Consider the following 27,321-nt stretch of genomic DNA (forward strand, 5'->3'; position numbering starts at 1 on the left):
GATCTTCCGCGAATGAGAGATACAGAGAGAGTCCCAGGCACAGGCCAGAAAAGATTTTAATCTTCTTTCCTTAGAAGTACCTTGATTGGCATCAACAGGCCCTGAGAGCACTTGTGAATGTCACCGTCTAAGGTAAAACATGATTTTATAATTTCCGTGTTTCCTGTAAGTTTTTTTCCTGTGTCCAGGGAGGATTTATCTTCATTTGTTGCAAGATGCTGAATAATAGCTTATTATCATTCATTAGCATGGCACAGAGAAGACATGACGAACACCCATCCAGTTAAGAAAAAAAGACTTATCTACAGATTGGTTTTTTTACTGTTTGTTATTATTAGTGTTAGTGGCTAATTAAAAGGTATAAAAAGAGGAGCAAATCTCTTTGCCAGTCAGATTTTCATTCATGTAAAAGCAAAGAGCTTTTCAAATTTATCAATCAAAGAGATCATTCATTTTAGGAATAAATACCAAAATATATTTTGGGATGTGTTTTCCACTAACAGCAAAGGAAATTAACATATTCAACTTACTCTAATCTGTAAAAGATACATTTTAGCATGGTTACACAGATTACCTAAACATCAAATGATATACCAAATACCTGCCACAAAGGAAGGTATTGATGGTTGCATTACATTTCAAGTGCATTTCAGATTCATCCCAGACATCAAGAAGAGTATAAACTCCTATGAATGGTACTCGATAAACCAGTGTATCATCTCATAGAGATGTTCTTAAATTCAGATTTATATTATGAAAGGAAGCCCAGCATTTAGAGAATGTCCAAGGGAATGGTCCCAGAATCTTCATTTAAACTGTAGCACCACTGAAAAGTGCTTAGATACTTTTAGTTGTTTGTCAACTCATTCCAGGAAATAATAATTATAAGTCAGTTGTTTAGCAACAGCTTGTTTTTTGTTGGTTCTTAAAACCTGATGGTTTCAGAAGAATAGGTGACTCAGACTCTTTTAACTGTTTTGAAGCAAAAATTCATCTGAGTTCTCCAACCCAACTGTGTTCTAGATTCCACTCTTCAAAATGAAGGACCTGATGCTGTTCCTGTCCCTCCTGAAAATAAGCTTTGCAGTGCCGGTGAGTCTGTCTGCTCCAGAGGGCCATGCGGGAGCCAAGAAACACTGCAGGGACCTGGCTGAGGGCCCTGTGCTCTTTTCAGCCAAGGGGTAGCTGCTGTTTAATTAAAAGTCACACTACTCCAGGCAGTGACACCCTCGCCATCAAAAGCAGTGCATCGAACATCTTTCTACTACATACAATATTTAAAATATTCTGATGGTAATTTCTAAGTCTCATTTAACTCCTTTAAAGTTAAAAGACTTAAATGGTCTCCACAATGCCATAGCAAAATTTTACTTGCAACTCTTTGCTGTAACTGTGAGAATGAAGTGAAACAGGGACATTTTTCTGGACAAAAATGCACATTGTCTTACATTTTAAGAAAGAAAATATTAGCCAAATTACTCTGGCTATAAAACAGAGTTGGATGATTGCGGTTGAAGCGGTAATTAACACATTTATTTGTAGAGGTGAAAGTGTGTGACTGAGCTCATGTTTCTTAAATCTAACAAATCAGAGCAATGGGGCTCACTGAGCATTCCAGTCCCACGCCCGCCCCGAGACAGGCACACATAGACACAGCCCTGTGAGCACTGAGCTACTCCGGCCAACCATGTCAGTCCCACATCACAAAGCCTTTCTTCCGCTCTGCCATGTGCACTTCACGAGTACACACTGAGCAGCGGCCACCCCGCCAGCCAGTCCTCGGTAGGCACTGGGGACACACCCACGGGTCAGACATGCTCTCCTGTCTCTAGGAGCTCAGGGCTGGCCTCAGATGAACGTTAGACATTTCAGCTCCTTGAGTTTCTTAAAGCTTCATGTTTTGAAAAAAGTGGATAAAAATTGATTACACAGATAAAAACCTTAAATCCATGAGTAAACATAGAGCTCCTGTTCTATCACACAAGGTGAATATTAAATGAAAGAAAAATTAAAGGTGCCACCCTGACTTGTCTTTGTGCGATGCCAACGCTGGCGGCCCCTCATCTTTCTGATGTGTGACTCTGAACTTACCCTCACCCCACCTGAGCCACTCAGAGCCATCCCGAGGAACTGGACCCTCGCCAACACCAAAAATCAGGTGTCTTTTCCTTCCATTCCTCCTGAGAAATGTATCCTCTATTTACATTCACGCCAATATTATTGTTTAATTTATGACTTCGAGCAAATGGAAAGTATACTTTTCTGCAGTTGGAGCCACCCAAAATGTGTTATTTGTACCAGCCAGTGAAGGGTGCTCTGCTCTTAGAATCACACAAATTCTAACCAAGCTGCCTGCCATGCATACCAGCACCCCCACACACAGGGGCACCCACAGCACTCCCCCTTTCTAGTTAGCTGACCTCTTCTCAACCCAAGAGGTTGCATGTGCCTTTATGATATCTTTCCCACAATTCATGACTTGGAAAACTGCACCATGACTCAGAAAGTGGGATATTATGAAAACCTAGGGGGTGAAATACATTGGGGCAGAATTTGCGAAATTATTCTTCCCAAAGGAAAAGTAGTCTCAATACATTTAGTATTTCATCAGTATTTATGGTTTAAGTAAAGAAAGGCATTTCAAGCTCTCGACACTGGATTGTGAGAACATCCAAAGGCAATAAAAATTCTCAAAATCCGATTTACTATAATTCCTACTCTTCCATTCCCCATCCCTCAACCCCAATATTTAGGAATATTAACACATGAAAATATCAAAAAGCTTTAGAAAGGGAAATGTCTTGCATTTTAAAAGCAAGTTGTAAATACAGCTGTGTTTTCAACAACTTTTAAGTGAACACATTAAGTATAATAGCATAATAGAGCTAGAATACTTTTATTTAAGGAAAAACATGCTTTTGATATGATCTCAGAGTATAAACACAGGTCAACAGGTTTATGCACCATCTTTCGCCCAAGGTGATGGAGGACTTGGTGGTGGACCAGGAGGCCGCTCGGGCTCTGCACATCAGTTGTCTTGCCACTATAATTTTACACTACATCCCACAAGCCCAAAGCATGTGAAAATTCAGCTCAAGTCTGTCTCTTTTACTTTTTTATGTAATTATTTTTTAAATATTCTTTTTTGTGGTGCTGAGGTTGAACCGAGGGTCTGGTGCTTAGTTACATCTTTAGCCCTTTTGCTATTTTTATTTTATTTAGTGATCCACCAAGTCACTAAGTTGTTGAGGCTAGGCACAAACTTGAAATGCTACTGCCTCAGCTTCCCAAAATGCTGGGACTTGGCTATAAAATATGGTTCTTTTTATGTCTTGTTGCTTTATTTCATTTCTCATTGTGTAAACTACATAAAATTTTGCTTTTAAAGCAACAAAGTAAAAAGATGTACACAATAGATAGATGATTCATTTGGGAGAAAAATTAGTAAACATTATAATTCTCCCAAATAAATTTGTACACACTTTGTCCAAAAGCACAAATGATTTGAGTAGTAAGCCACGATGGCAGTCCCTGAACCAGCCCTGGTAGACTTGGGGACTTCTTGCTCCCAGCATGCATTCCATCGACACATTCAAGGAAGCTTCTTGCCTAGAGAACTCAAAAGTATTTATTTCCATTCAGGCATTTCCTCAGCAACCAGGAGCACCAAACATGGCACCACCCGGCATGGCTAGTTTGAGTCTAGAGGTATGTAATATGTACACTTCACCTTGGTATGTTCCTGATTGTGGACAGACATAATGCGCTGACTCTGAATTTTCCTACTCACAGGCTATGACTATCATCTTGAGTGGTTCTGGAGTCATTAATGATACTTATTAGAGTTTTATCTAAGTTTGCTGAAATGTTAAATAGATGTTTTAAGTTTGAGAACATCATCTGTGTGTAAATCAAAACAATACTAACCACTAATACCTAATATATACTACAGACACACTAATATAATCACTATATTTAATTAAAGTACTTTCTTCTATAGTCACAAATGGTTTATGTTTAGCCCTGCTGCTTTTAATATCTTATATGATAAAGTTCTCACGCAGAAAACTCATTGTACAAAATTTAATTGAAGATAAGAAGCACTGTAAGTAGCATTAACAACTGCACAGGACATGATGCCAGGAAGACAGACTGTGCAGTGGGAAGGAATTTTTTCAGCTAATCCTTGGACAAGGGGCTAATATCCAGAATATGAAAGAACTAAAAAAAAAGACCTTCCCCCCTAAAAAGTATCAAAAACGATAATTGAAATGAACAATAAAAAATGGACAATAGACTCTTCTCAGAAGTAGTACAAATGGACAAGTACATGAAAAACTGTTCAGCTTCTTTGGTGTTTGGAAAAACTGAAATTAAAAAACTGAGATGCCACCTTACTTCAGTAAGAATGGCTATTATCAAGAACTCAGCAAACAACAAATGCTGAAAAGGTTGTGGAGATAAGAAACCCTTCTACATTGTTGGTGGGAATGTAAACCAATATAAACACCATGGAAGACAGTATGGAGATTTCTCAAAAAATTAAACATAAAAATTTCATTTGAGCCAGCTATACCTCTTCTGGGTATCTTCCTGTGTCAAAGTTATCATTTTACAGTGACATATGCACACCACATTTACAGCAGCAAAACTCATAATAACTAAATCTTGAAAGTAACCCATATGCCCATCAACCAATAAATGGAGAAAGAAAATGCAGTATATATGCACAATGTCATACTACTCAGCTATAAAGCAGGATAAATTTAAGTGATTTGTGGGAACATGGATGGATCTGGAGACCGTAACACTAAGTGAAATAAGGCAGGCACAGAAAGGTTAGACTTTGCAAGGTCTCTCTAATATGAGACTTGATTTAAAGAGCAAAAATTTTTTAAAAAAAAAGATAGTAGAAAATAGGAGATAGACTCTGTGGAAATGGGAAAGGGGTCTGGGGAAGAAGGAGCAGGAAGGAGGAGTAAAAATGATCAGATGTGGCATGTACATACACCATCTCCCAGAAGAAATGTAATTATTTATATTGCAAACTTACTCTAACAAAAAGTAGCATTAACACTGTACTGCACTTCCTGTGAGGCTTTGTTTTATTGTAGTTCTTATAAATAACATGCGTTTTTTTAGAAAACTACAAAACAGAGAATTTTTTTACCATATCAATTAAAATGTTGACAGTTGGGACCAGGGATTTAGCTCAGCAGCATTAGGGCCTGCCTGGCAAGTGGAAGGTCATGACTTCAATCCCCAGTACCAAAATTAAAAATTAATTAATTAATTGATTGATTGATTAAATGTTGACAATTATAAGCAGATATTTACATGAGACTGTGAATGTCACAATTTTCACAGGTTTGACAAAATTTTGTATCATAATAATCTAGAAAAGTCAGTATGTACATGGGCTACATGTTTATTTCACATGGAAAATAATTTCACTGAGTTTTCTCACTTTCTAACTTAAATATAAAACTATCTTCCCATTTAAAAAGCAAAACTCACTTTCTGATGTCATAATGGGACTTTCTAGACAGTCTCCCAGATACCCTTTCCTCCAATGTTTTTTATATGCATTATTTTGAGAACTTTTTGTTCAGGAAAACAGCAAAAGTTGATTTGTTTTGTTTTGTTCATGCAGGTTTATTTTCGTTTGCAGGCTGAATTTGTAAGAGAAAAAGATAATTCAAGTGGGGGGAAGTTTATGAAGCTATATCCTCACAAATTTATTTTAATTAAATGAGCTTCTTTTTTAATGGTACCAGCAACCTCATGCTTGCTGGGAAATTGGATGAAACCCATTTTATTGATTCTTTTCTCTTTGAGTTGTTTTGTTTTGTTTTGTTTTGTTTTGTTTTGAGAAAGGGAATCACTATACAGCCCAAGCTGGTCTTGAGCTCACTGTGTAGCCCAGGCTGGTCTTGAACCTTGTAATGATACTCCTGCCTCAGTCTCCTGAGTGCTGGGATTACAGGTGTGCATCACCAGGCCTGGCTTTGTTTTCTCATTTTCAGTGTGACCCCTTTAACTGTTTTTTTTTCCTCCTTTAATCAAGGAAGCTCATTACTTTAATAGAACAACAGCAGCAATAGGTGTTATAAAATCTTTCATTGATAATTTGTGTCTACTTTTGACTTGTTCAGATTTACCTACCCCAAGTTTATGTTGATGACATCATGAGAAATCAGTTGCACCAAAAGAATAATGCATGAGACCAACACTAACCCACTAAATTTTTTCTTGATAGACAATGAGACAATTGGGAAGTCTTCAAGGATTAAACGCACTTTCTCAGGTAAACGTATTTTCAGATATTTTTATGATGGTGGTAGTGGTAGCAGCAGCATTGTAATTCATAAAATCTGTTTATGAATAGGCAATATCTTAAATGTTGAAAGAGTAAGTAATTGAAACAGCCTAAAACAAAATAGAGTAACCAGTAAAAATAAAAACAATACTGAATTTTCATTAGATTAAAAGAAAATCTTTCATGACTTATATGGCCAAAACACCAGAGCTTAAAGCACTAACTCTCAGACAAACTAATGAGGATACTGCAGTCTTGCTCAGAGAGGAATTTCAGTCTGTTGGAAGGGAGAATTTACCCATCCATTTTGCATTTACCAGCATGACTTTCCCCTTTTACTTTGGTTCATAATGTAGAAGCACGTTATTTTTTTTTCCTGTATCTACAGTATTCTAGGTTTGGTTTTGGAAAATCACTCAATTCTTTGTGGCTGCAAGGTCTCCTCCCACCACCTTCGTCTTTCCCGTGGCTGAGACCCAGAGAACACGAGACTCAGCAAGTAAGTCGATGGCATCAGTGTGTTTGAAACTTCAAGCTTTGACATCTTCCCCTGCTTGCCTTCTGGAAGTTATAACACACCAACAACAGAAAAGAATCAGTAATTTTTAAAACAACTATAGTAATACCAAATTCTATAACTGTTTTTATCACTCAGGAAAAATATTTGAAATTTTCAACCATTTGAATATTTATTTCAAGTAGAAAGAGATGACTTCTAAATAGAAGAGATCTCACTTAAAGATACCAGAAGTAACAGTAGAGAAGCAATTCCCAAGAATGAAAGCAGACTGGATAATTTTCTACTTAAACTAATATCTATGTCATTATTCAAAAGGCAAACTCAACAACGGCAAAAACTCCAGTTAAAAGATAATAAATCATTAAAAATTTCATAAACCAACCTTTACTAGGTTCCTAACAAATATACTAACCAAATTGTGCTTGAGAGTGAATGTTAATACATTGTAGAATGCCTCTAAGGTTCAGGAAGTTAACCCTGCTTGAGAGATAACAACATACTCCAAGATGCTAAACTATGAGGCACAAAAAGTGAGTGCCATGGGAGTTCAAACACAGGTGATTACTGTGCAAAGCAGAGTCAAATAGTTCTGGGGCATCTCTGCCAATCTGAGGATGCCTGCAGATGATCTACAAGTGATATGCAGGCATTCGTAAGTAATCTCTAAAGGAAGCAAAAAAAAACTATAGTGATTGTATCAGGAACTTTCAATTCCAAGACCATGTCTCAAAAAAATCTATAAATAAAAAAATCTATAAAAAAATCTATATTCTCTATATAGAGATAGATTGACTGGGAGACAAAGATTTATGATCAATAATTATAGTCCAACAATAGAGCTGCAAAATAAAGATATATACTGGTCGTCATGAAAACCAAGAGGAAGAAATGACTGACGGCTTCAAAAGGCTCAGGTCACTTTCCACCTTTCTGAGCAATGGTGGTCCCTCAGGAAGTAGAGGAGGCAAGAACACACAGCACTTTCTCAAATGACACTGACTGGCTTCCTCTGCAACCTCTGCCTCAAGTCCACACGGAGCACACCCAGGGCCTTTTGCTAAGCAAGCTCTTGGCACCACCATGCAGGAAACATCCCTCTTGACACCGTTTCCAATCTCTCTGCAGTACGAGTACTCGGTGCCGGTGCACCCTCCACCTCTCCCATCCCAGCCATCCCAGCAGCCTCCACAGCCAGGAATGAAACATTTCCAACAGCCCACTGCTACCCCTGCTATCCAGGACACACCCCAAAAGGCAGGACCTCAGCCTCCGATGCACCCCAGACAGCTGCCCTTGAAGGATGCGGAACTGCCAGAGGCTCACGAGCAAGTGGCCCCAACAGAGATGCCACTGAACCCTGAGGTAATTTCGCCCTCCTCTTCCCACTTTTGACTCCACTCAACCATGGCAGGGATCAAACCCAGGGCCTGCTGCAGGTTAGATGAGCACTCTGCCACTGAGTTACGGTCAAGGTGATTCTCTTCTCTAAAATCAGATTAGGATCGCCTACTAACCAAATGAATGAAAACCAATTTGCAAGCCACATTTAATCACAACCCTCAGCCTAATGCAATAAAATGTTATTAAGCAGCCTTTTATTTTAAAGGCTTTTTTTAGTAGAACATAAACATCTATTTTTCTGACCTCTTCCTTCAGAGGTGGTAGAGATTCTAAAAGACTTTGTGCCTATAAAACTTGGCTTCTTAGTTGTAGAAGATGAAAACTTCCATAGAAAACAGGACAGCCTTGAGAAACCCAGGCAATCTATCATGGGGGGGGGGGGAGTTTGGAAAGAATGAGAACAGTGATTAATTCCTCTGCATAACAACAGGATTATATATTATCTCTCATTAGAGGGATGACAACCATGTAAAAGTACCTAGTAACAATGCAAAAAGAGAGCAATGGACAGAAAAAGGAAGGTTCCACATAACTAGCACCTTGCAGGCATTTAACATTCCCCACCCCACACCCATACACCCTGACTGCAGTTTTACAAAGACAGATACAGAATTTTCTCCGAGTGAAATAAAACCTTACTGGTAGAGCCAAAATTCAAACCAAGAAAGTACGTTCCAGTTCAAAATGTACTATAGCAAATTCATGGCTGACATGCTTCTCCTCCCTCGAAAGAAAACAGAAAATGAAACACATCTTACAATTGTCTTGTTGCAATTATAAACCAGATAAGGGTGTGAGTTTGTCTATCGTGGCTGTTAACTTTAATATTCATCTACAGCTCCCTGTACTGGATTTTGCAGATCCACAAATTCCATCAGTAAGTACAGATATCAATGACATATCCTTCTCTTGGGGAAAACTCTTATACTCCATAAAAGTAAAATAAAAATTTTAAATCATCTTGTTTATCTGTGAATATGAAGTATTATGGGCCCCTTAGCTTTCTTAAATATCAAGTACTAATTTTTCAAACTAAACCATCTGCAAATACATTTAATATAATTCTCAGAAATTACAGGAGTAAGGATTTGCATGTGCAAATTAATTTTGTTTGCTACCACTTAAAGGTGTTCCAAATAGCCCGTTTCGTATCCCGGGTACCAGTACCACAAAATAAACCAGCTATGGTAAGTTTTTTAAATGCCATTTCTCTGTTTGTAATTTACTTTAAAGTACTGCCCTTGGAAAGTACATTTTGTGATAACTATTTTATTTTGTTTAGCTTTATCCTGGAATGGTTTATATGTCCTATGGAACAAATCAACTGGTGAGTCACTTTCAATTAAATGTCATCTTAAGAAGCAAAACCACAAACACCCAGACCTTGCACAAGACATTCCAAATAAATATTGACTAAATGGCTACATTAGCAACTGAAATACAACAGAGGCACATTTCCTATTTGGAGAATTCTGGCCATACACACACACATGGGCATTAAAGAAAAAATAAGTTGCAGATGTGGCAGATTGGCTCTGCATGCCTCCCCTGGCCACAGCATCAGTACTGAGGGTCAGAAAAAGGTGAGTGACCTGGAACTCTGCGAGAGCAGTCAGGAGGGGTTAGGAGGCGGCTAGTTCGTGATCTGACACACTGCTCCCTTTGAACAGAGTGCCCCTGCAGCAAGACTTGGCTTCATGAGTTCAGAAGAAATGCCCGTAAGTAGCACCTTCTAACTCTTCTGAAAATGGTGGCTAGGGACGGGCAGTCAGTGATGACTGCTAGTAAAGTGGCTGAAGGAGCTCAAGATTCAGATTTTGCTACTCTAAAACCAAACGCTCGAGTCTGAGGCGGTATCAGAAGGTCTTGTCTTGTGTCCTGCAGCCATTTATTTCTGAGTAATGACAATCCTCCAGCACAGGGCTTTACCTCAGCCCTTCTATGTGAACAGGAGCAACACCCATCCTGAAGGTCAACAACCTGAAAACGCATCAAAGGGAAAGATACATGTGGTGCTTTCGGTGTGCCCATCCCTTCTCGGGCCATTTACCTACAAAACCCCCAACTCAGCAGCAGCACAAGCAAATTCAAAGCTCAAAACTAAGTCCAAATAGGGAAATAAGATTATCCAACTTTAAAATTGGATTATTATAAAATTTCAAAGTGCCCTAAGTATCATCTTGTTATTATCCATACACACTGTAAAATTTGAGAACCACTAATTCACACAGCTTGACTTTTCCCCTTGGAAAGTTCTACCTCTTATGTCTGTTAGAGAACAAAAGAAAATAAAAGCCATGTTGAATCAACAAGTCATTGTTAACTACACATCCTATCAAATCAACTTATTAAAAGCACACACATCTGGCTCTAAGAGAACTCTCACTTCTCAACACTTCTGGGTTCCTTCTGTGTGCCCTGCAGAGGGCATCTGACTTCTGCTGAGAAGGAGATTCTAGCCTAACAAACAGGAAAAATAACATCACATCCATGAGATAGAGAAAACAGCCCGTTCATCTGCAGGAGACGGGAAGGAAGGCAGACAGCCTGGCGCGGGGCTCACGGAGGCATCTCGCAGTGAGGAGCCAGGAGAAGGGAGAACAGAAAAGGGTCCACAGCACTACATGGGGACCAGGAACCAGCTGTCCAATCACCAATACAATCTTATAATGCCATTATAAGTTCTCAAAAGATTATGTGGTAGCTTATGAAAATGCACAGGGGCTGGGGATATAGCTCAGCTGCATAAGCGCCTGCCTTGCAAGCAGGCAGTCGTGAGTTCAATTCCCGGTACTGATAAAAAGGAAAAAGACAAAAAAAAGAAAAAAAGAAAATGCACAATAAATTCTTTTTTAAAACTCTGAAGGTAGAATTTTAAGTGAGTACAAACAGTAAGGGAAGCAGAATGTGTAAGTACAAGTCACACAACTCGGCTCAGTTTCAGATAGCCCATGATTGTGGGTCCCATTTAGTTCCCCCAGAGAAATCAGGCTTTTTCTCATACTTGTTCCAAAAGGGGAAGGACTGACAGAAAGATGGGAAGGAAGGAAGGAAGGAAAGAGAGAGAAAGGGAGGGAGGGAAGGAGGAAGGAGGGTGAAAGAAAGAAAGAATTAAGGGAGAAAGAGACAAAGGTTCTTTCATGGGGCTTCACTCCTTGGGAAGATATTTACGAATGCCAGGACAAAACCCTCCAAAGCACCCTCATCAGACGTGGCCATGAACCTGGCATATGCCCGTTTCTGATGGCAGTACCATCTGGACTGCTTACCTTTGCTTAGGAAACCCTGAGCAGCCTCAAGCCTTGCTTCTGTTCAGCTCCACCCTGCTCCCCTTCCTCCTGTCCAGTAATGGGTCGGGGTCTCTGCCTTCCATAGAACTCCTACCTCACATGCACAGAACCCCTCTCCCATGTATTTTGAGACCAGATTCTCAAGAAATGTGCTCACACGAAGCTATCAACCAGCTCCCTGTCCACTACCCCATTTTCTGTATAGATACTCAGGTATAACTGTGATGGCGCACTTCATGGCAGATAATAATGGTGTCTCTGACGACTCTGATTTCCAGGGAGGAAGAGTGGCCCCTGTGACCTACGGAGGCCTGCTGCCTGGACTGACGGGTGTGAGGCACACCATCCGGAGGGTGCCCCAAGACCCGACCATGGCTGGAGACTTCACTCTGGAATTTGACACCCCGGCTGCAACCAAAGGCCCTGAGAAGGGAGAAGGAGGGGCACAAGGCTCCCCTCTTCACGAAACCAAAGGAGAGGACCCTGAAAACGCAGCTCTTCTTTCACAGATAGCACCTGGTGCCCACACAGGGCTCTTTGGTTTCCCTAATGACAATGTCCCCAGCATGGCAAGGGGCCCTTCAGGGCACAGGAACAGACCCCTTGAGGTCACCCCAGTAACTGCTGACCCACTGATAACCCCTGAGTTAGCTGAGATTTATGAGACCTATGGTGGCGATGTCACCACACCCCTAGGAGAAGCTACCATGGAAACCACAATGACCCCAGACACTCCGCAAACTCCGATGCCAGGAAACAAAGTCCGCCAGCCCCAGATGGTGCACGAGCCATGGCATTTCCAAGAGCCCTGACCATTTCAAGCCCCCAACCTGCTTCTGTATGCATAGCTGCCTGGCTTCACCCCCATAGTGTACCTTTTCTAAAACACTGGCCACCCTCCTGCAGCACAGGTGTTGAGAGCACCACACCTGTGTTAATCCATACAAGTGGCTAGAAGTAGCTTAGGTCCCCACCCTGCTTTCATTCTCTTATTGAAATAAAATGTGTCAATTGTCTCCATGATTTAGAAATACGATTAATAACGCCAGAGCAAGTCTGAGAGTCTCCACACTTGATAAGCTTGTTTCTTAGCTGTCTTAGTCATTATAGGATTCCTCCTGTGAGCATAACAACACTATTATATCCAGAAAATATGGCACTACTTTTCTAAGCAAAAGCACTAGATTCAGAATGCTAAGCTATTTCATTTAAATTTCATGAAGTGGGAATTGCTGTAGAACCCCTAACTGGTATTACTGGGTTTCGTATATTGGATTACAATTCTCATTTGTAGAATATTTTATTTAATCTAGTAAAAGAAAAACAATTAGCCTATTTTAAATAAAGAATTTTTTCACTGGTTATATCAGGAATATATGCTTATTATTTATATGAAGATAGTTAAGCATATGCATCCCTTACCTTTGCTATTCATTGACTCATTTTATTCAGTTCATCCATTTTTTTCACTCAGAGTTTACTGAATATCCACTTAAATCCCAGGCACTGTGCAAGGATCATGCACAAAGCCCTGTCCATCAATGTCACAATGATTGGCAAGTAGATAAATATCACAATAATAACAAACCAACCACTCATAGCCACACTCGACTACTTCACATGTATGGTCTCACAACAGCACTGCAAAATATACACACTCGTTGCTACATCACACGTGAAAATGCTATGAAAAGACCAGTGCAAGGTGCCCAGGAGCCATGGAGAATGGGCATCTAATCTGGTTTAGGCGGCACTGGAGGGCCTGGAAGGGATCACACCAATTTCCACAGGAAACACTGGCAGAATGAAGCCTCTGAGAAGAGAGAAGATGACAGCCATGTGGGAAACAGCTCAATGGTGAGGTGTAACACAGGGAAAGGGCTGCAGAAAGTGACCTTTGCCTGTTACCAAGGCAAGGCTACATGTGCAGATCAAAAGCTCAAAAGTTCAGACCTGATCAGCCTGAAGATTAGCCTCCTACCACACGCTCTCCACTTTCTCTTCGTTGCCTGGCTCAGGTTTTAGACTGCATGGAACTCAGTCTCCTGTGTTCTCTGATGAAGTTTTAGGGGACGTAGCCGAAGAAGGAGAGTCCTGAGATAGCACCCAACCTGGCATTCTTCAGCAGGCTCAGCAAAGCATGCTGTTCTCCCCACTCCATAGGATGGGGCTGCTGACCATCAAGTCCCTCTGGCGAAGGCTCAGGGCAGAATGACGTCCATAGCAGCTAGCAGGTAGCAAGACACACCTTAGCATGCCCGACAGCCTCCTAAGAATCAGCAAAGTCAAATAAAGGTTCGGGTTCAAATTTTGATATTGTATCTTAGGATCTATGAGACTTCATCTTTCCGTGTCTGTGTTTTTATTGTTTAAGGGCCTATTACATAGCTCACAGAGTTATTGTGAGAACTAAATAAGGTAAAGAGATGAAACTGCTGAACCATAACCATTTCCTTCTTTTCCAGTGGATCCACTTCACAAAGAGAATTCAGTCATACAGCTGTAGTAATGGTGGGAGAATGGAATTATTCCCACTATCTGATGAAGTTGTGCCTTTCCACTCTCAATTTCTATCCCTTGCCCTTCTGGTCCTTCTTTGAAATGCACAGCAGGCATCTGTGAGACCCCCAAATGTTGCCACATCAGAACCTAAAGTTGACTTCAGCTATTAGTAGGTCGAGTACTTAACAGCTAGTGGTGATCGCTAAGCCAACTTTGGTGAGCAGAGATCTCAAGTTGTGAGGCCTTGAGAGGCCTCTGTTCTTGCCACCATGGTCTTTCTGAATACTGGCATATTGAGCAAACACCAGCACTGTCAGGGAAAGAGGCCAATGTTCCCCCAAGCAGGGTCATCTTAATATGGAGAAACTCCTCTACCATGGTTCCTTTTACCAGCATGTAAACACACGAGAAATAAGTATCTACTACACTCCATTCAGAGGGGTCTTCCTAAACAATTTTTCTCCCCGGGCCTCCTTATCAACAATCTTTCCATTTTGTTCTTTCCAAATCCCTGATTAGCTGACCACTCTGGAGAACCCTAAGTCAGTCAGATCTCTTAGGTCATCTCCCTTTCCACACAAAATAGATACCCAGATACCTAATTTAAAGTTCTGCCCAATGAGTGATGTTACAGTACACTGATGGACCAGAACACAAATCGGGCCGAACAGAAATCCAGTAACCAGACACACACTCTTTCCTCTCTATAAATTGGTCACAGGCAGGGTAGCCTTTTAATTGACTATCTGGTACACTTTTGACAATGAAAGGGTGTGTCATTACAACTATGCTAGAAAACAGTATAAACTAGTAGTACCCAGGACAAACCTGGATATCTATTGATCTACTAACAAAGGACTTCCTATCATTATAAACATGTGGATTGAGGAAAAGGATCAAACTTTCAAAGAATTATATGGATGTATGAACAAGTGGTTTCTCCAATTCCAGTATCATCTATAATCATTTCCACTGCTGTTGTTTAAGTTCAGGTTTCTGGTTCGGTAAATTCGTGTACCACATAGTTCATAATGGGCCACTCAAATGGCATAATCACTTAGTCCCCAATAGACAGGCATACTGTCTCTATCATGGCCCACACAGTCAAGAGGAAATTGTCAAAATGAATTACTTTTCACAAAGCCAACACTAAAGATCTCTGCTGTTACTCTCCTTGCCAGAGTGGCTACAGCTCCCACATTGCTGCAGATACTTTCACTACACTGGCGTCCACTGGGTCACAAAAGCCCTAGTGATAGCAAAGCTTACATAGAACACTGACCCCTTTCATGCTCCAGGTCCTGTTCAAAATTTTCAGCCTTTGAAGTTACATGATATGTGTTACATGTTGTCTTCAAAACACAAAGAAAGGGTCAAGGATTTAGCTCAGTGGCATAAGTGCCTGCCTTGCAAGCACATGATCATGAGTTCAATCCCAGGTACCAAAAAAAAAAAAAACCCACAAAGAAGTACAAAAAACAGTGTGCTTCTTTGTGTCGGGTAGTGCAAGAAGCAACATGTTGTCAACAACTTAGCATTCCTAGTAAGTGTTGGACTCTAGTCTCCCACATCCATGAACTTTTGCAGTATCTGTGTTCCACTCTGTGACCTCTTGTCTATTGCAGATCCTTCTCTGTCGCACTGTGTCTTCAAAATCTTGGACAGTCATGGCATCCTGTGGAATGCAAAGAGGGTCAAAGATACCTGGAACTATATTATAACAGATGGCAAGACAGGTGACATGGTCCTGGGCAAAACATTAAAGGCTGGTATTGATTCTGTCTCTTAAAGTAAATAGCTTCTTGTGTTTCTTACCAACTAGAATAAAAAAAATCATCTGCCAGATAAATAGCTTCACACTAAGTGTATTAATTTTCCCTACAAAAGCTAGCATATCTGAAAAAAAATGATGACATACAGAAATAATTCTGCAACTGACAACACCATCTGATTGAGTTTATGATGATCCACTGTAATATCCATTTACTTTTTGCATCAGCCAAACAGGTGATCTAAATGAAGTAATAAAACATCTTCCTTGTACATCTCAAATCTCTGATATTGATCTCTGCATTTCCCCAGAGTGCAGTTCTAGGGGCTTCCTTTCGGTTGGCCCTTCTTACTATATCATTCATTTCAACAGTGTAGGAATCTTGTGAAATCCTGCCAATTAGTATGTATAACTATTCTCAGCATGCATTCTGAGACTAGGGAAATAACTACATAATAAAGCCATTAGCCCCACTGTTAGATAGGTATGCACCAAGGTTCCAGCTTTCATCTGACTTCTATAAGCATTAATTAATATATTATATGGGATTGTGGGGCTCAGAACCACTATGCAATAACCCCTAGAAACTGTGGGTATTTTACTTCCCCCTCCATGGCACACTGTCTCCCTAGCAAATTGCAACAGGTGCCTCTCCAGATATATGGCAGGGTCACCGGGATCCAGTGTCATCCAGTTAAGGGGTCCAGGTCTAGGAAGCCGAGAAGAAACTATGAATACCACTGTGCTACTTTGAGTTAAGTAAACCTAGAGTTTTTATGTCAAGCAATATCTTGACAGGATAGCCACCTGTTATTTTTCTAGATTCCTATGACCAAAGAACAATCAGTATTGAACACTACTGGCCCTGACATCCTGATTAGCATTCTACCCCATAGTGTATTCCATTCACTGCATCTTCTTTGTCTCTGAGAGATCAGATCACTATCTGGCCTCTACTATTGCTAACGCCTATTTTCCCACTGAGATTGCTAAGCAGCATCCTTCATTATATCTGGCCTACAGAAATGAAATCACAAAGCTCTTAATTTCTTAATGCCTTAGTGATGGAATGTTTTCTAGGGCCTTCTGAGTAGAGAAAGTCAGAGTGAACTTAGACTGAAGTTAACATCTTCAGTGCACCAGTGTGTCAGATACGGTACAAAAGCAAACATCTTTACACAACATCTGAATAGCGAGTGATGCTGGTTTTCCACTTATAAATGCAGAGTACTTCTCTAAATAAATTTTAATTTTTGAGTATTTGATGAAAAGAAAAATATGAAGCAAAAAGTACAGGTTGTAATTCGATGTGATGAGAATCATAGTTCACAAGCAACTACACACATGAACAATCTTGAGGGAATGCTCATTTAATTCAGTCTTCACAATTAGAGGTGAGAAGTCCACGGCCTAGAAGAGTGATATATTAACCCATATTCAAGACACTGAGGCAGGGGAGTTATGAATTCAAAGCCAGCCACCTGAGCTACATAAAAAGATTCTGTCTCCAAAAAGCACACATGACAAGAGAGATAGACAGACAGACAGACTAAGACAAAGACGGAGGCAGAGATAGAGACAGAAACAGAGAAAGGTCTTTTTTCCAAACCCAAGTTGGTTTTGGAGACTGAAGAATCCAGGCCTCCAGATTTTCCATTCAGTACACTCCACACAGACCAGATAGTTCATTATATGTTTGTTTGTTTGTTTGTTTTTGTTTTTGAGACTCCAATGAAAGCCATTAGTCATCTTTCCCAGAGTAATGGAAAAAGAACTCATACAATTCTGCTTCCCATTTCAGCAATTACTCAGACAGGCAGTCCTTGCTTGGATCTAAGATTGAGAAATCCTGATCTAACCACTGTGCTGCCCGCAAGTGGTGTTACATGACATGAAGCAAGGATTCACACTGGCTGGACTCAGCATCTAAGTGTTATTAGAACTTGATATACTATCTCGGGAAAGTACGTTTCAAACACATGAAAGCTTTGGTCTTTAAGTGTAGACAACATATGGCTGCCGGTCAAATGACAACACATGGACAGCACTGCACCTCAGAACAGAGAGGCTAAACCCGTTTAGACAGCTCCTTTCTTCCATAAACATCAGAGACAAGGAGAAAAGTAGAAACAGCGGCAACCACACTCCACAGAAGCCAGACATTAGACACAAAGGTTCCAGTTTGAGAAATGATCATTATGAGCTGTCTGTCGGAACACTTTCTGCTGATGCCTCTGGCGCTCGCCTGAGCTTTCATCTATCCCCGACAACAGTCAGCAGCTTTCTCCAGAGACGCACCTAACAACCAGTTGGATAATGACTTAAAAACAAGCTATCGCAAGCACCACTGGGGAAATGACTGTGGATTTTACAGAGTGGATGGGGGTTACATTCTAATTTATTCACCAACTAGAAATGCATGGACACTATTTAAAGATGTATTTTGAAAACGCTGGCATTAAAAGAGGGTCAGCCCTGGAGTTACATGTCTAGCACATTTTTGAACATCATCTCACATGACTAACGCTGGGAAATCTCCATGAAATAAGGAGGACAGACTCCCAAAGATAGAAACTACAGCACTTCTATGTGCTACACACTTAATTCACTCTCACACGGAAAAAGCGGAAGAAGGAAAGAAATCCTGATAGATACTGAGGGCCTGGCTCGGCTCTAGGGGACTTTGTATTATTACCACCCTACTGCCCAAATGTGCCAAGTCAGCTGCTTTCAAGCCAAACTTATAAAATGACATTTTCCTTTTAACAGTAAATTCTAAAAGATATTTGCCTCCTTCTTCAATACTGGAATTATTAGTATCACGTGTCTATTTTTGTGAAACTTCCATGCTGGTTCTAAGGGTGATTTCAGAGCTTACCCTTCTGGAAAACACACTCAATCAACAAATACTCACGTGAGTGTCATGTACCACACACTGTTCCCAGCATTAAGAAGTAGTAGTAAACAAAACAGCAAGGGTCACACACTGTCAGGTCCTGATGTCCCCTGGAGAAGCTCGGAGAGAAGGGGGAAGGGGACACTGGGACAGCCAAGGAGCACTCCAGGACTAAGTGAGGCTTGAATGTAGGGACTTTAAAACTGAAAAGTACACAAAAGCATTTGCTTATGTTCTCCCAGAGCAGAGCACGGGGCAAGAAGCCACCTGGAATCCCCTGAATGGAGGGTCCCATCTGGGGCTGAGGTGACTGCTACCTGTGCTGACACCTCCCTGTCACAGGATGGCCCCAGCAGGGACCCTAGCACTAACTGCTAGCCCAACACCAATCCCACTAGAATGGAAAACACTCCTCTGGCAAGGGAGAGCGTCACAGGACCAAGTCTGACCTGGGGATACGAACCCAGGCAGAATGGCGAGGCCGGGAGGTCGTGTACTGGCATGGGGAACGGCCCCCGCCCTCTCCGTCCTGTGTCCCTCCTCGTCTCCCTCGTTTGTGCATGTGTACACGTGGGTGTGCCACTCACACTCTCATTCTGTCTTCTCTCTGTCTTTCTGCTCCTCACACTACTCCTACTTGGAGCACTGAATCCCTAACACAGCTGTGACATCGTCTTCAGAAGTGCTCCATACAGCCGGGCACAGTGGCACAGCCATGGTTCCAGCTACTCAGGAGGCTGAGGAAGGATTATAGGGCTAGTGCCAACCCATATGACACTGCTGTACTCTGTCTCAAAACTAGTTTTAAAAATTGTTTTTAAAGAGCTAGGAATGTAGCACAGTGGTCACATGCTTGCCTTGCCTGCACTAGGCCATGTGTTTGGTATCCACTACTGCAAAACAGTAGTAGTAGTAGTAATAATAATAATAATAATAATAATAATAATGGCATAGAACAAGGTCTCGTGTGGTGAGAGTCACTCTGAGTCAGTGCCCTCAACTCTGACTCTTAACCACTGTGGGGACCCCGGGGAACTCAGTACCTCGCTCCAGCCCCAAGTCCTTAGCCCCTATCTACATGCAGCCATGGCAAACAGGCCACAGGGGAGAGGTAAAGAGCTGCTGCAGCGGGATAACACAGGTGGGAGCCCGCACAGCACCCCAAGGAGACTGCAGCGACTGACTTCAGAGCCCACGGGATGAGCCTTGGAGGGGCGCCTGGCTGACTCATGTTCAGAAGAACCACTAGCTGCTGGCTAGAGGGGAAACTCAAGAGGGGCAGGAAACAGACTTCCAGGGCAACAGTGAGTCCCACAGCGCTAGAGAGTGCTGGACCCACCCCATCCAGAGGGCAGAGCTGACCACTGACCTGAGAGTGCTAATAACCCCACGGCTCAAGGCCTCAAGTTCTCTTCAGACTTAAGTTTCTATGATTTGTAGAGATTTCTTCATGGTGGAGTCTTCTACTTATATAGAAATGAATTCTTTAAAACTACAAGTGTATGTTCTGGGCTGGGGATATAGCTCAGAGACACACACACCTGCCTGACAAGTGTGAGTTTGATCCCTGGTATCAAAAAAAAAAGTGAATGTTTTCTGTATTCTCTCTTTTTAGTTCCTGCTCTCTTCAGAAAGTTTTACAATAAGGGAAAATCTAAGACAAAAATACATTAGAAGGAGGAAGAGGAGGAGAGAAAGAAAGAAAGACAGACAGACAGGAAAACTGACAAAGAAAGACAGAAAGAAAGATGTCCAGCCGGGCACGGTGGTGCATGCAGATAATCCCAGCACCTGGGAGGCTGAGACGATAGGACCACTGTGAGTTCAAGGCCAGTCTGGGCTACACACTGAGTTCAACTCTAGCCTGAACTGCCATTTTTAGAGACCTAGTCTTTTCCAGTTAATTATTTTTTTAATGCTAAATTGCACTATGTTCACTTTCTTGGATTTAGAGAAAGTATTGAACTGTTGGTGGGTCCAGCGCAATCTTGTCCTCAGGAGCAGACTGAGAAGCCAAGATGGACCTCCATCTAGACACAGGAGCCTGCTGCAGACCTCAGCCCCCATGCTGACCCCAGCACCCTGGCCAGCTCTTTTTCTTGCATTGGGGTCTGCCTGCCCCTGAGGGAAGCATTCGCCAGTGGAAAATGGATGTGAATCCATGTTCTGCTTCCTAAGCCTGTGTTTCTCACATAATCACACAAAGCCTTTCCACAAATGTTAAACACCTCCTGCATACAGTTGCGACGAAAATAAAACGTACTCTGTCAATGAGTGGACAACAGTGGGTGACGGCCAGCAGGAAGAAGAACTCAACCCAGAGAGCATGCAGGTCATGAACAGAAGCTGCTCCAGGCATGCACGGCCTGAAACGGGGGTATGACCTAGATGCCAGTGCCGCATGTCCGTGTGGGCACTGAGACCTCTGAAAAAGTGATTAGACGGTGTCTGGCAGGGAGTGATGTAACAAGCTCAGATAGCTTCAGCTCGCTCAATTATGGAGTCTGCTTCAACTGCTTATAGTTGATTCATCCTGCCTGACATGTGCTGGATTTCCAATACCAAGAGTACATTATTCTGTTTTCAAGACAAGAAACTCTGTCCATTTTCTATGCAACTGGACTTCTAAAAACAATCTTAATCTGTGTCAGCATTTGGCAGTGAAATTTTACAAACCCATTTCACTTAAGTCCAACTCCCCTTCACTTTTATAGAAAAGGTTTTCACAGAACTCTTGTTCTTGTGTCCTGATTAACAGTTAAAAAGACACACTGTGCATTCATCTATGGTGTGTACAGTGCCATGGCTAACCACTAGTGGACCTGAATTCAAATCTCCATTTCACCACCTACCCTTGAGCAAATGATTAAACTTTGTTAAGATTCCATATTTTCAACAGTAAAGTGGTGGCTGGCGATTATAGCACCTAACTCGTGGGGCTTTGTGTATACTAAATAAGTCACCTACAGCACTTATTTAAAGTACAGTTCTAGCACAGAGTGAATGAAGCTGTGAACATTATATAGCCCAAGATGCTTCACTGTAAGAGAATAATATTTAGGCAGGGTTTACTGTTGCTATTTTAGTGTATTAATTAAATTGTTTATATCTATATCTCTACAAAACGTTTTTTTTTTCCTTTTTTAAAGATAGTTCACAGCAACAAAAGAGAACAAGGTTAATAAAATTACAAATCAAGCACAAGCAGAAATAAGTTCATGGGCAGATTCAGTATGGGGTCTGAGGCAGAGTCACCTGAAACTGATGTACCCCAGGCCCTTTGAACGCCAAAGAAGGGCTCAGGCAACAGCTTGCACCGCATAACCACGAGCATCCACACTGGCTGAGACTGCTGTCCAGCGTTCCTTCCGCAATGCTTAAGTCATGTGATATTGGAAAAGCCAGGGGCATTTTAAGGAAGCGGACATAGGGAGATATGTAATTTGGGTTTAATAGAATATTACTCATGTAATTCCCAGTCAATTCTGTACATAATTAAATCATTGCTAATGTAAGAATGGCCTTTAGGAATATTCCTACCTCCCTCGTCTAATTCTCAGTAGGTATTAATTTGCAGGTAATCCAAAGATATAGGATCAAAAGATCATGTTTTGATCTAAATGTGCCTTTGGCAAATGCTACTAGAAATATACAGGTAGTACACAGAAAATAAAAATGCATCAAATAATAGAAAACATAGCAAGTTGTTTTTCTGAATATCATGGTGTTCCTATTACTTGTCACCTTTTAAAATCTGAAATTTCTTTTCTCATCAAATCCAAATAATTATTTGCTTTTGTATTTAATGCATTTTGTACTTAATTTTTGTTATTTTATTTTTGTTTGTTTTGCTTTGCTCTGTGTTTGCAGTACTGAGGACTGAACTCAAGTTCTTTCGTAATTTTATTTTTTATTTTGAGACAGGGTCTGGCTAAGTTGCTCAGGCTGGGCTTGGACTTGCAGTCATCCTGCTTCAGCCTGTCAGAGTACAGGATTACACATGTGAAACCAATCCCAGCATATTCTTTTTCTTAAAAAGATCCCTTTTTATTTGTTTAGGTTTCACATAACCTGCGTCCACTGTTACTTAAACATCAAATCTATCCTTGTCTTTCCTGGCAATCACAGAAATAAAAAAAAAAAAAAAAAACAGTATGTCACATACTTCTTTTAAAATAAAAAATAAACTGTAACAAAATTATTTTTAAATATGATCAAGTATAAGATATTACTTCCACAATGAGCTGACTTTATAACCGTTTACATGAAGTTTAAGAAGAAAAACAAAAACCAGTAAGAAACTGATAAGAAACACTGAGTCAAATGCCACCGCACACAATACTTTCAGCCCCAAGGCCAGTGTTCTTAGTCACCAGGTTACATTTTCTACTTAAGCAGAGCAAAGGCTGCCTAGTGTGGTAGCACACACTTAAAATCCCAGTACTTAGGAGGCTGAGGCTGAAGGATTGCTGTGAGTCTGAGTTCAAGGCAGCCTGAACTGCATAGTGAAAGCCTTTCTCAAAAAAAAGAAGAAAAAGAGAGAAGCCAAAGAACAAGAACAAGAAAGTCCTACTTGATTCCAGACTTTTGACCGCTGACCTTTAAGATACGTAAGACAGTCCTGATGGCTCAGAGCTTGAAGATGTAAACTCATCTTGCAGGTGACCCAGACGATCGCCCACCACCTCTACACTCCGTCTTGACTGAGTTGCTTTCCTACCTGCAGACCAAATGCCAGATTTAAATTTGGCAAAATCAGATAAACTTTATAACTTAGTTTCTTCTGCTCTATTCTGTTTACATAGATGCTTAGTTGTGCTTTTGGAGGTTTTTTGTTTGTTTGTTCTGTCTTAATGTCTAAATAAGCACAATGAAAATAAACATTCCTCAAAAATCTTTAGAAAATGTGTCAGTGGTCAATGATTAACCTATTTATTTATACATAACACTTAGAACCTTAAAAGAATTGCCACATTGAATTTTCAACAAATCCACAAAAAGTATACTATTTTTGCTCCCCATTTTATAAACTGAGGTTTAGAGAGACTAAATCACTTGACCAAAATTGTAAAACAAGTAAGTTGTGAACATCAGAGTGCTAACTCAGAAAGTTTTCTGTCCTAACGGCCTGGGCAGGGTGGGTGGGCTGTGAAGCCAGGCTTTGTTTGCACATGGAGAGCAGTCAAGAACTGTTAGACAGCATTATTAATCACTTTCTCCATGAGCCATTAAACTGCTTCCTGGGCTTTTTAGTAGAGGAGGTTCCCACATTCAGAGGATGAGAATACGCTGCAGGAATGCTCTTAGAGAAGCCAGGATGCTGAGACACTATTCAGCTCCACCATGGAGGCCGGAGGACCACCTCATCTCAGATTCTTCATTTGAGGCCTGGGAATATAACTTAGCGGCACAACACCTGCCAGGCAAGCACAAGGTCGTGAGTTTGACCCCCCCAGTACCCCTCCTCCCCCCCAAAAGGAAAGAAAATTGTAAGCAGATTCTCCTGTGGTGTTAGAGTGCTATACTTGTAATAATGTACAGCTCAAAAAGCTCAAAAGCCTCACTCAGAAGAGGACCTATTTTCTCTGACAACTATGATTTTATTCATTACTGTTGGATGATTAGTGAACTTCATATGAAATAATGTTGAACTATAAAAGCACCCTTATGGTAATCCCAGCACTACGGGAGGCTCAGATAGAGGCATCAACAAAAGTTTGCACCAGCCTGGGGATATAGCTCAGTGTGAAGGGTCTGAGTTCAACCCCTCTGTATCAAAATACATAAACAGTAAAACAATAAAAGTACCTCGATGTATTGATCAATTAGTTACTGACAGTTATCTACTAAGTGTCAGCCATTTTACATATATTTCATCAGAAGAGCATCAGGAACAAATTATATTACCTTCAGTTTACTGAACATTAAATTGGACAGCTGGATAATTTGTGGAAATGTAAACTCAGATCTGGTAGCTCAAAACCTAGGCTTGTACCATATCTAACAAGGAGAAATAATACTGCTTCTAATAACTTAAAATCTAGGTCAATAAGAGGATCTTAACATTCGAAGCAAAGAGAAGTAGAGGGGTCACAGACCCTTAAAAATATGTTTTATTTCAGGCCAGGGCAAAGGGAGAGGGGACACAATGCCCAAATTCTTATATAAAATGTCTTGAGTTCACAGAACCCAAGTTCAAAAGCCTGTTTATGAATGAGAAGGTTAACAAAGGAAAAGCAACAAAGAAATACACTTTAAAAAATTGCAAAGTCAAATTATAAAACATGTTCATAAATGGAGAAGTAACTGGAGAGGAAAAGAATTTATAAAATGAGATGTAATGATCAGAATAAATGGAGAAAAGTCACAGAAATCTGGCTTCAAAACATTTTATAAAGTTGGTACTTCTGTAGTTTTTTTCTTTAAAGGAAAAAAAATTGGGCTTATTTTCTTAATCTAGTCCATTTCCCAATCCATCACTCGTTGGAACATGTTGCCTGGATTTTAGAAACATAGTTTATTTTGTGACCACCAACCACTTTTGTGGCAGAAAGAACAAAGAGAAGTAGAAAAAGCAACCAAAAGTCAGATTTAGTGGCAGCTCCCTATCCGCTACGCATGCTAAAACCAAGAACAAAAACCCACGCTGTGTGCACGGCACAGACACTGTGTCATCCGCACAAGCCTCGCTTCACCTCACGCGCACACCATCCTCTCCAGATTCCCCGTCGCTGGCAAGGTCATCTCAGGGCACACACGGTATTACAAGCGGCATTTAACCTCTACAAAGTAAGACAAAGGCAGTCAAAGGTTGAAACAGACATACTTTTTCATATGTTTGGAAACACACTTTTAAAATATTTTAGCTTAATTTAAAAATAATTATTCTAGTAAATTTTATTCTTTCTGGCACTAAAATTTGGGAAAAGGAGCTAATGAATACAGTGCTATTTGGCCCAAGATGAAAGACATAGATCTTCGCATGCAACATGCAACCACTGGAGAGATTTCTGTACAGAATCACACTAAGTAGAACTCATTCAACCACTGTCAGTGTTTCAATGCCAGCATTCAAGTAGGCAAGAACTGTCTCCTCTTATGGAGCCGTAAGAGAACAGAAAAACCCAGCATCAGTGAAGACAACAAAGCTTGCTCATGTCAGTGAAGAGCACAGCTGGATTCATTTAGAAGTAAAATCTCTGCAATGAAAAGTCAAATTGCAGAAAAAAATCTGTAATCTAATCCCCTGGAGTGAATTTCTCCTCTCCTGCTCTCATGAGATTATACTACCATGAGTAGCAGAAAATTTACTTGCCATTTTACCTAGGTTTTCCAAAATTCTAAATTCCAAGTAAGTGAATTATATTTGACTTCTAAAGGGTCCTATATCCTACTGGCTTCATATAATATAAACCAAATCAAGTCACTGAATTGATCGTACCTATAATGTTTGTTTACTTTAATTACATATTAATATATTAACTACATAAGTTAAATTAAATATATTGTTCTATCTTTTGATGAATGTCAATGATTTATGACAGTAGTATGTAGTTAATATCCACCTTTGTTCCCAAAATATATTCGTATAAATGAACTCTCTGTACTTCAAAACCCAAATTTACAAGGAAAGCATCTTTTAAATCTTACTGCTGTAAGCTCATTTTCCCAAACTGTTATTACACATAATAAGAGACTTGATTTGACAGCTCCTGTAATAACACATCATAAATTTTACATTGAATCTTCCTGTGTGAGTGTGTTTACCTTAAACTCTTGTGATGGCAAAGCCATCTCCCTCAAAGCTGATTGGTTGTACATGTCTACAACAGTGCTTAAATGTGATCTTGCTATGCCAAGGGTTCTGACAAGGAGGAATCTTTTTATTTTATGCCTTTTTGGGACTCAATATCACATCTTCACGAAGAATTTTTGTCTTGTTATTAAGAAATAAATGTGTCTTGCTCTTGGCTCTCCCTGACTTCAGCAATTTGTAGTTGTTTCCACTACAGACCACTGCGAATCTATTTCAAAGACACATTAACAAAGTTGAAGTAAAAATTCATTTTTTATATCTTGCAGCTTCTAACCAGCACTGGGTGAGTATTAGAAATTATTAACATAAAATACAGGGTACCAAATAATGAACTTAATTTGTAGATATTGACTGACTTCCTTATTATATTCCTTAATTTTGGTTGTGTAATTATTTAGTATACTAACTTGATAAAAGTTTAAATTCTTGGTTTATTTAGCATGTTTGTTTTTCTAATAGGTTTTCTTGCAAACTATTAAGCTTCCTTTAATATTGTAGCTTTGCATATTTCTCCATAAAAATGTGAAGTTTTGCCAACATTGCACTAGAAGTATCTCAAAATACAACTCCTATGTCATTTTCTCTCTGATTTAGCTTTCATCTTAATCTTAAAACAAGGAAGATTAATTTTGATGTTGAGGACCGTCGAATAAAGGTATGATCAGATATAACAACCAACGCGATGCACCACCTCAGTGGTGATGCCTCTCTGTTTGTTCCATTTACTTGTCTGATTACTTGCATTTAAACCTCTTGTGCTAAATCTTTATTTCTTCCCAAAGGCTTATGAAAGTTTCAGTGAAAAA

At 40.4% G+C, this 27,321-nt stretch overlaps 1 protein-coding gene and 1 long non-coding RNA gene across 3 annotated transcripts; one reads left to right on the top strand and one right to left on the bottom strand.

Moving 5' to 3' along the window:
- Positions 1 to 12,894, top strand: Ambn (ameloblastin). Of its 2 annotated transcripts, XM_005002672.4 has the most exons (11): positions 1 to 132; positions 1,024 to 1,092; positions 3,643 to 3,708; positions 6,260 to 6,307; positions 6,708 to 6,818; positions 7,965 to 8,201; positions 9,079 to 9,117; positions 9,368 to 9,427; positions 9,523 to 9,567; positions 9,911 to 9,958; positions 11,809 to 12,546. In XM_005002672.4, the coding sequence occupies exons 1-11, from the start codon at positions 118 to 120 to the stop codon at positions 12,340 to 12,342; spliced, it is 1,272 nt and encodes a 423-aa protein (XP_005002729.1). In that variant the 5' UTR covers positions 1 to 117; the 3' UTR covers positions 12,343 to 12,546.
- A 1,834-nt stretch (positions 12,895 to 14,728) lies between these two features.
- LOC134474048 (uncharacterized) lies at positions 14,729 to 24,134 on the bottom strand. Its single transcript, XR_010044623.1, has 2 exons — positions 23,299 to 24,134; positions 14,729 to 15,707 (listed from the first exon to the last, which is right to left on the bottom strand). It is a non-coding gene; the product is annotated as an uncharacterized LOC134474048 (long non-coding RNA).
- Positions 24,135 to 27,321: the final 3,187 nt, after the last annotated feature.

The sequence above is a fragment of the Cavia porcellus genome, unplaced genomic scaffold (assembly GCF_034190915.1).
Source record: "Cavia porcellus strain 051 isolate PalLab524CR breed Dunkin Hartley unplaced genomic scaffold, mCavPor4.1 scaffold_30, whole genome shotgun sequence".
Classification (NCBI taxonomy): Eukaryota; Metazoa; Chordata; class Mammalia; order Rodentia; family Caviidae; genus Cavia; species Cavia porcellus.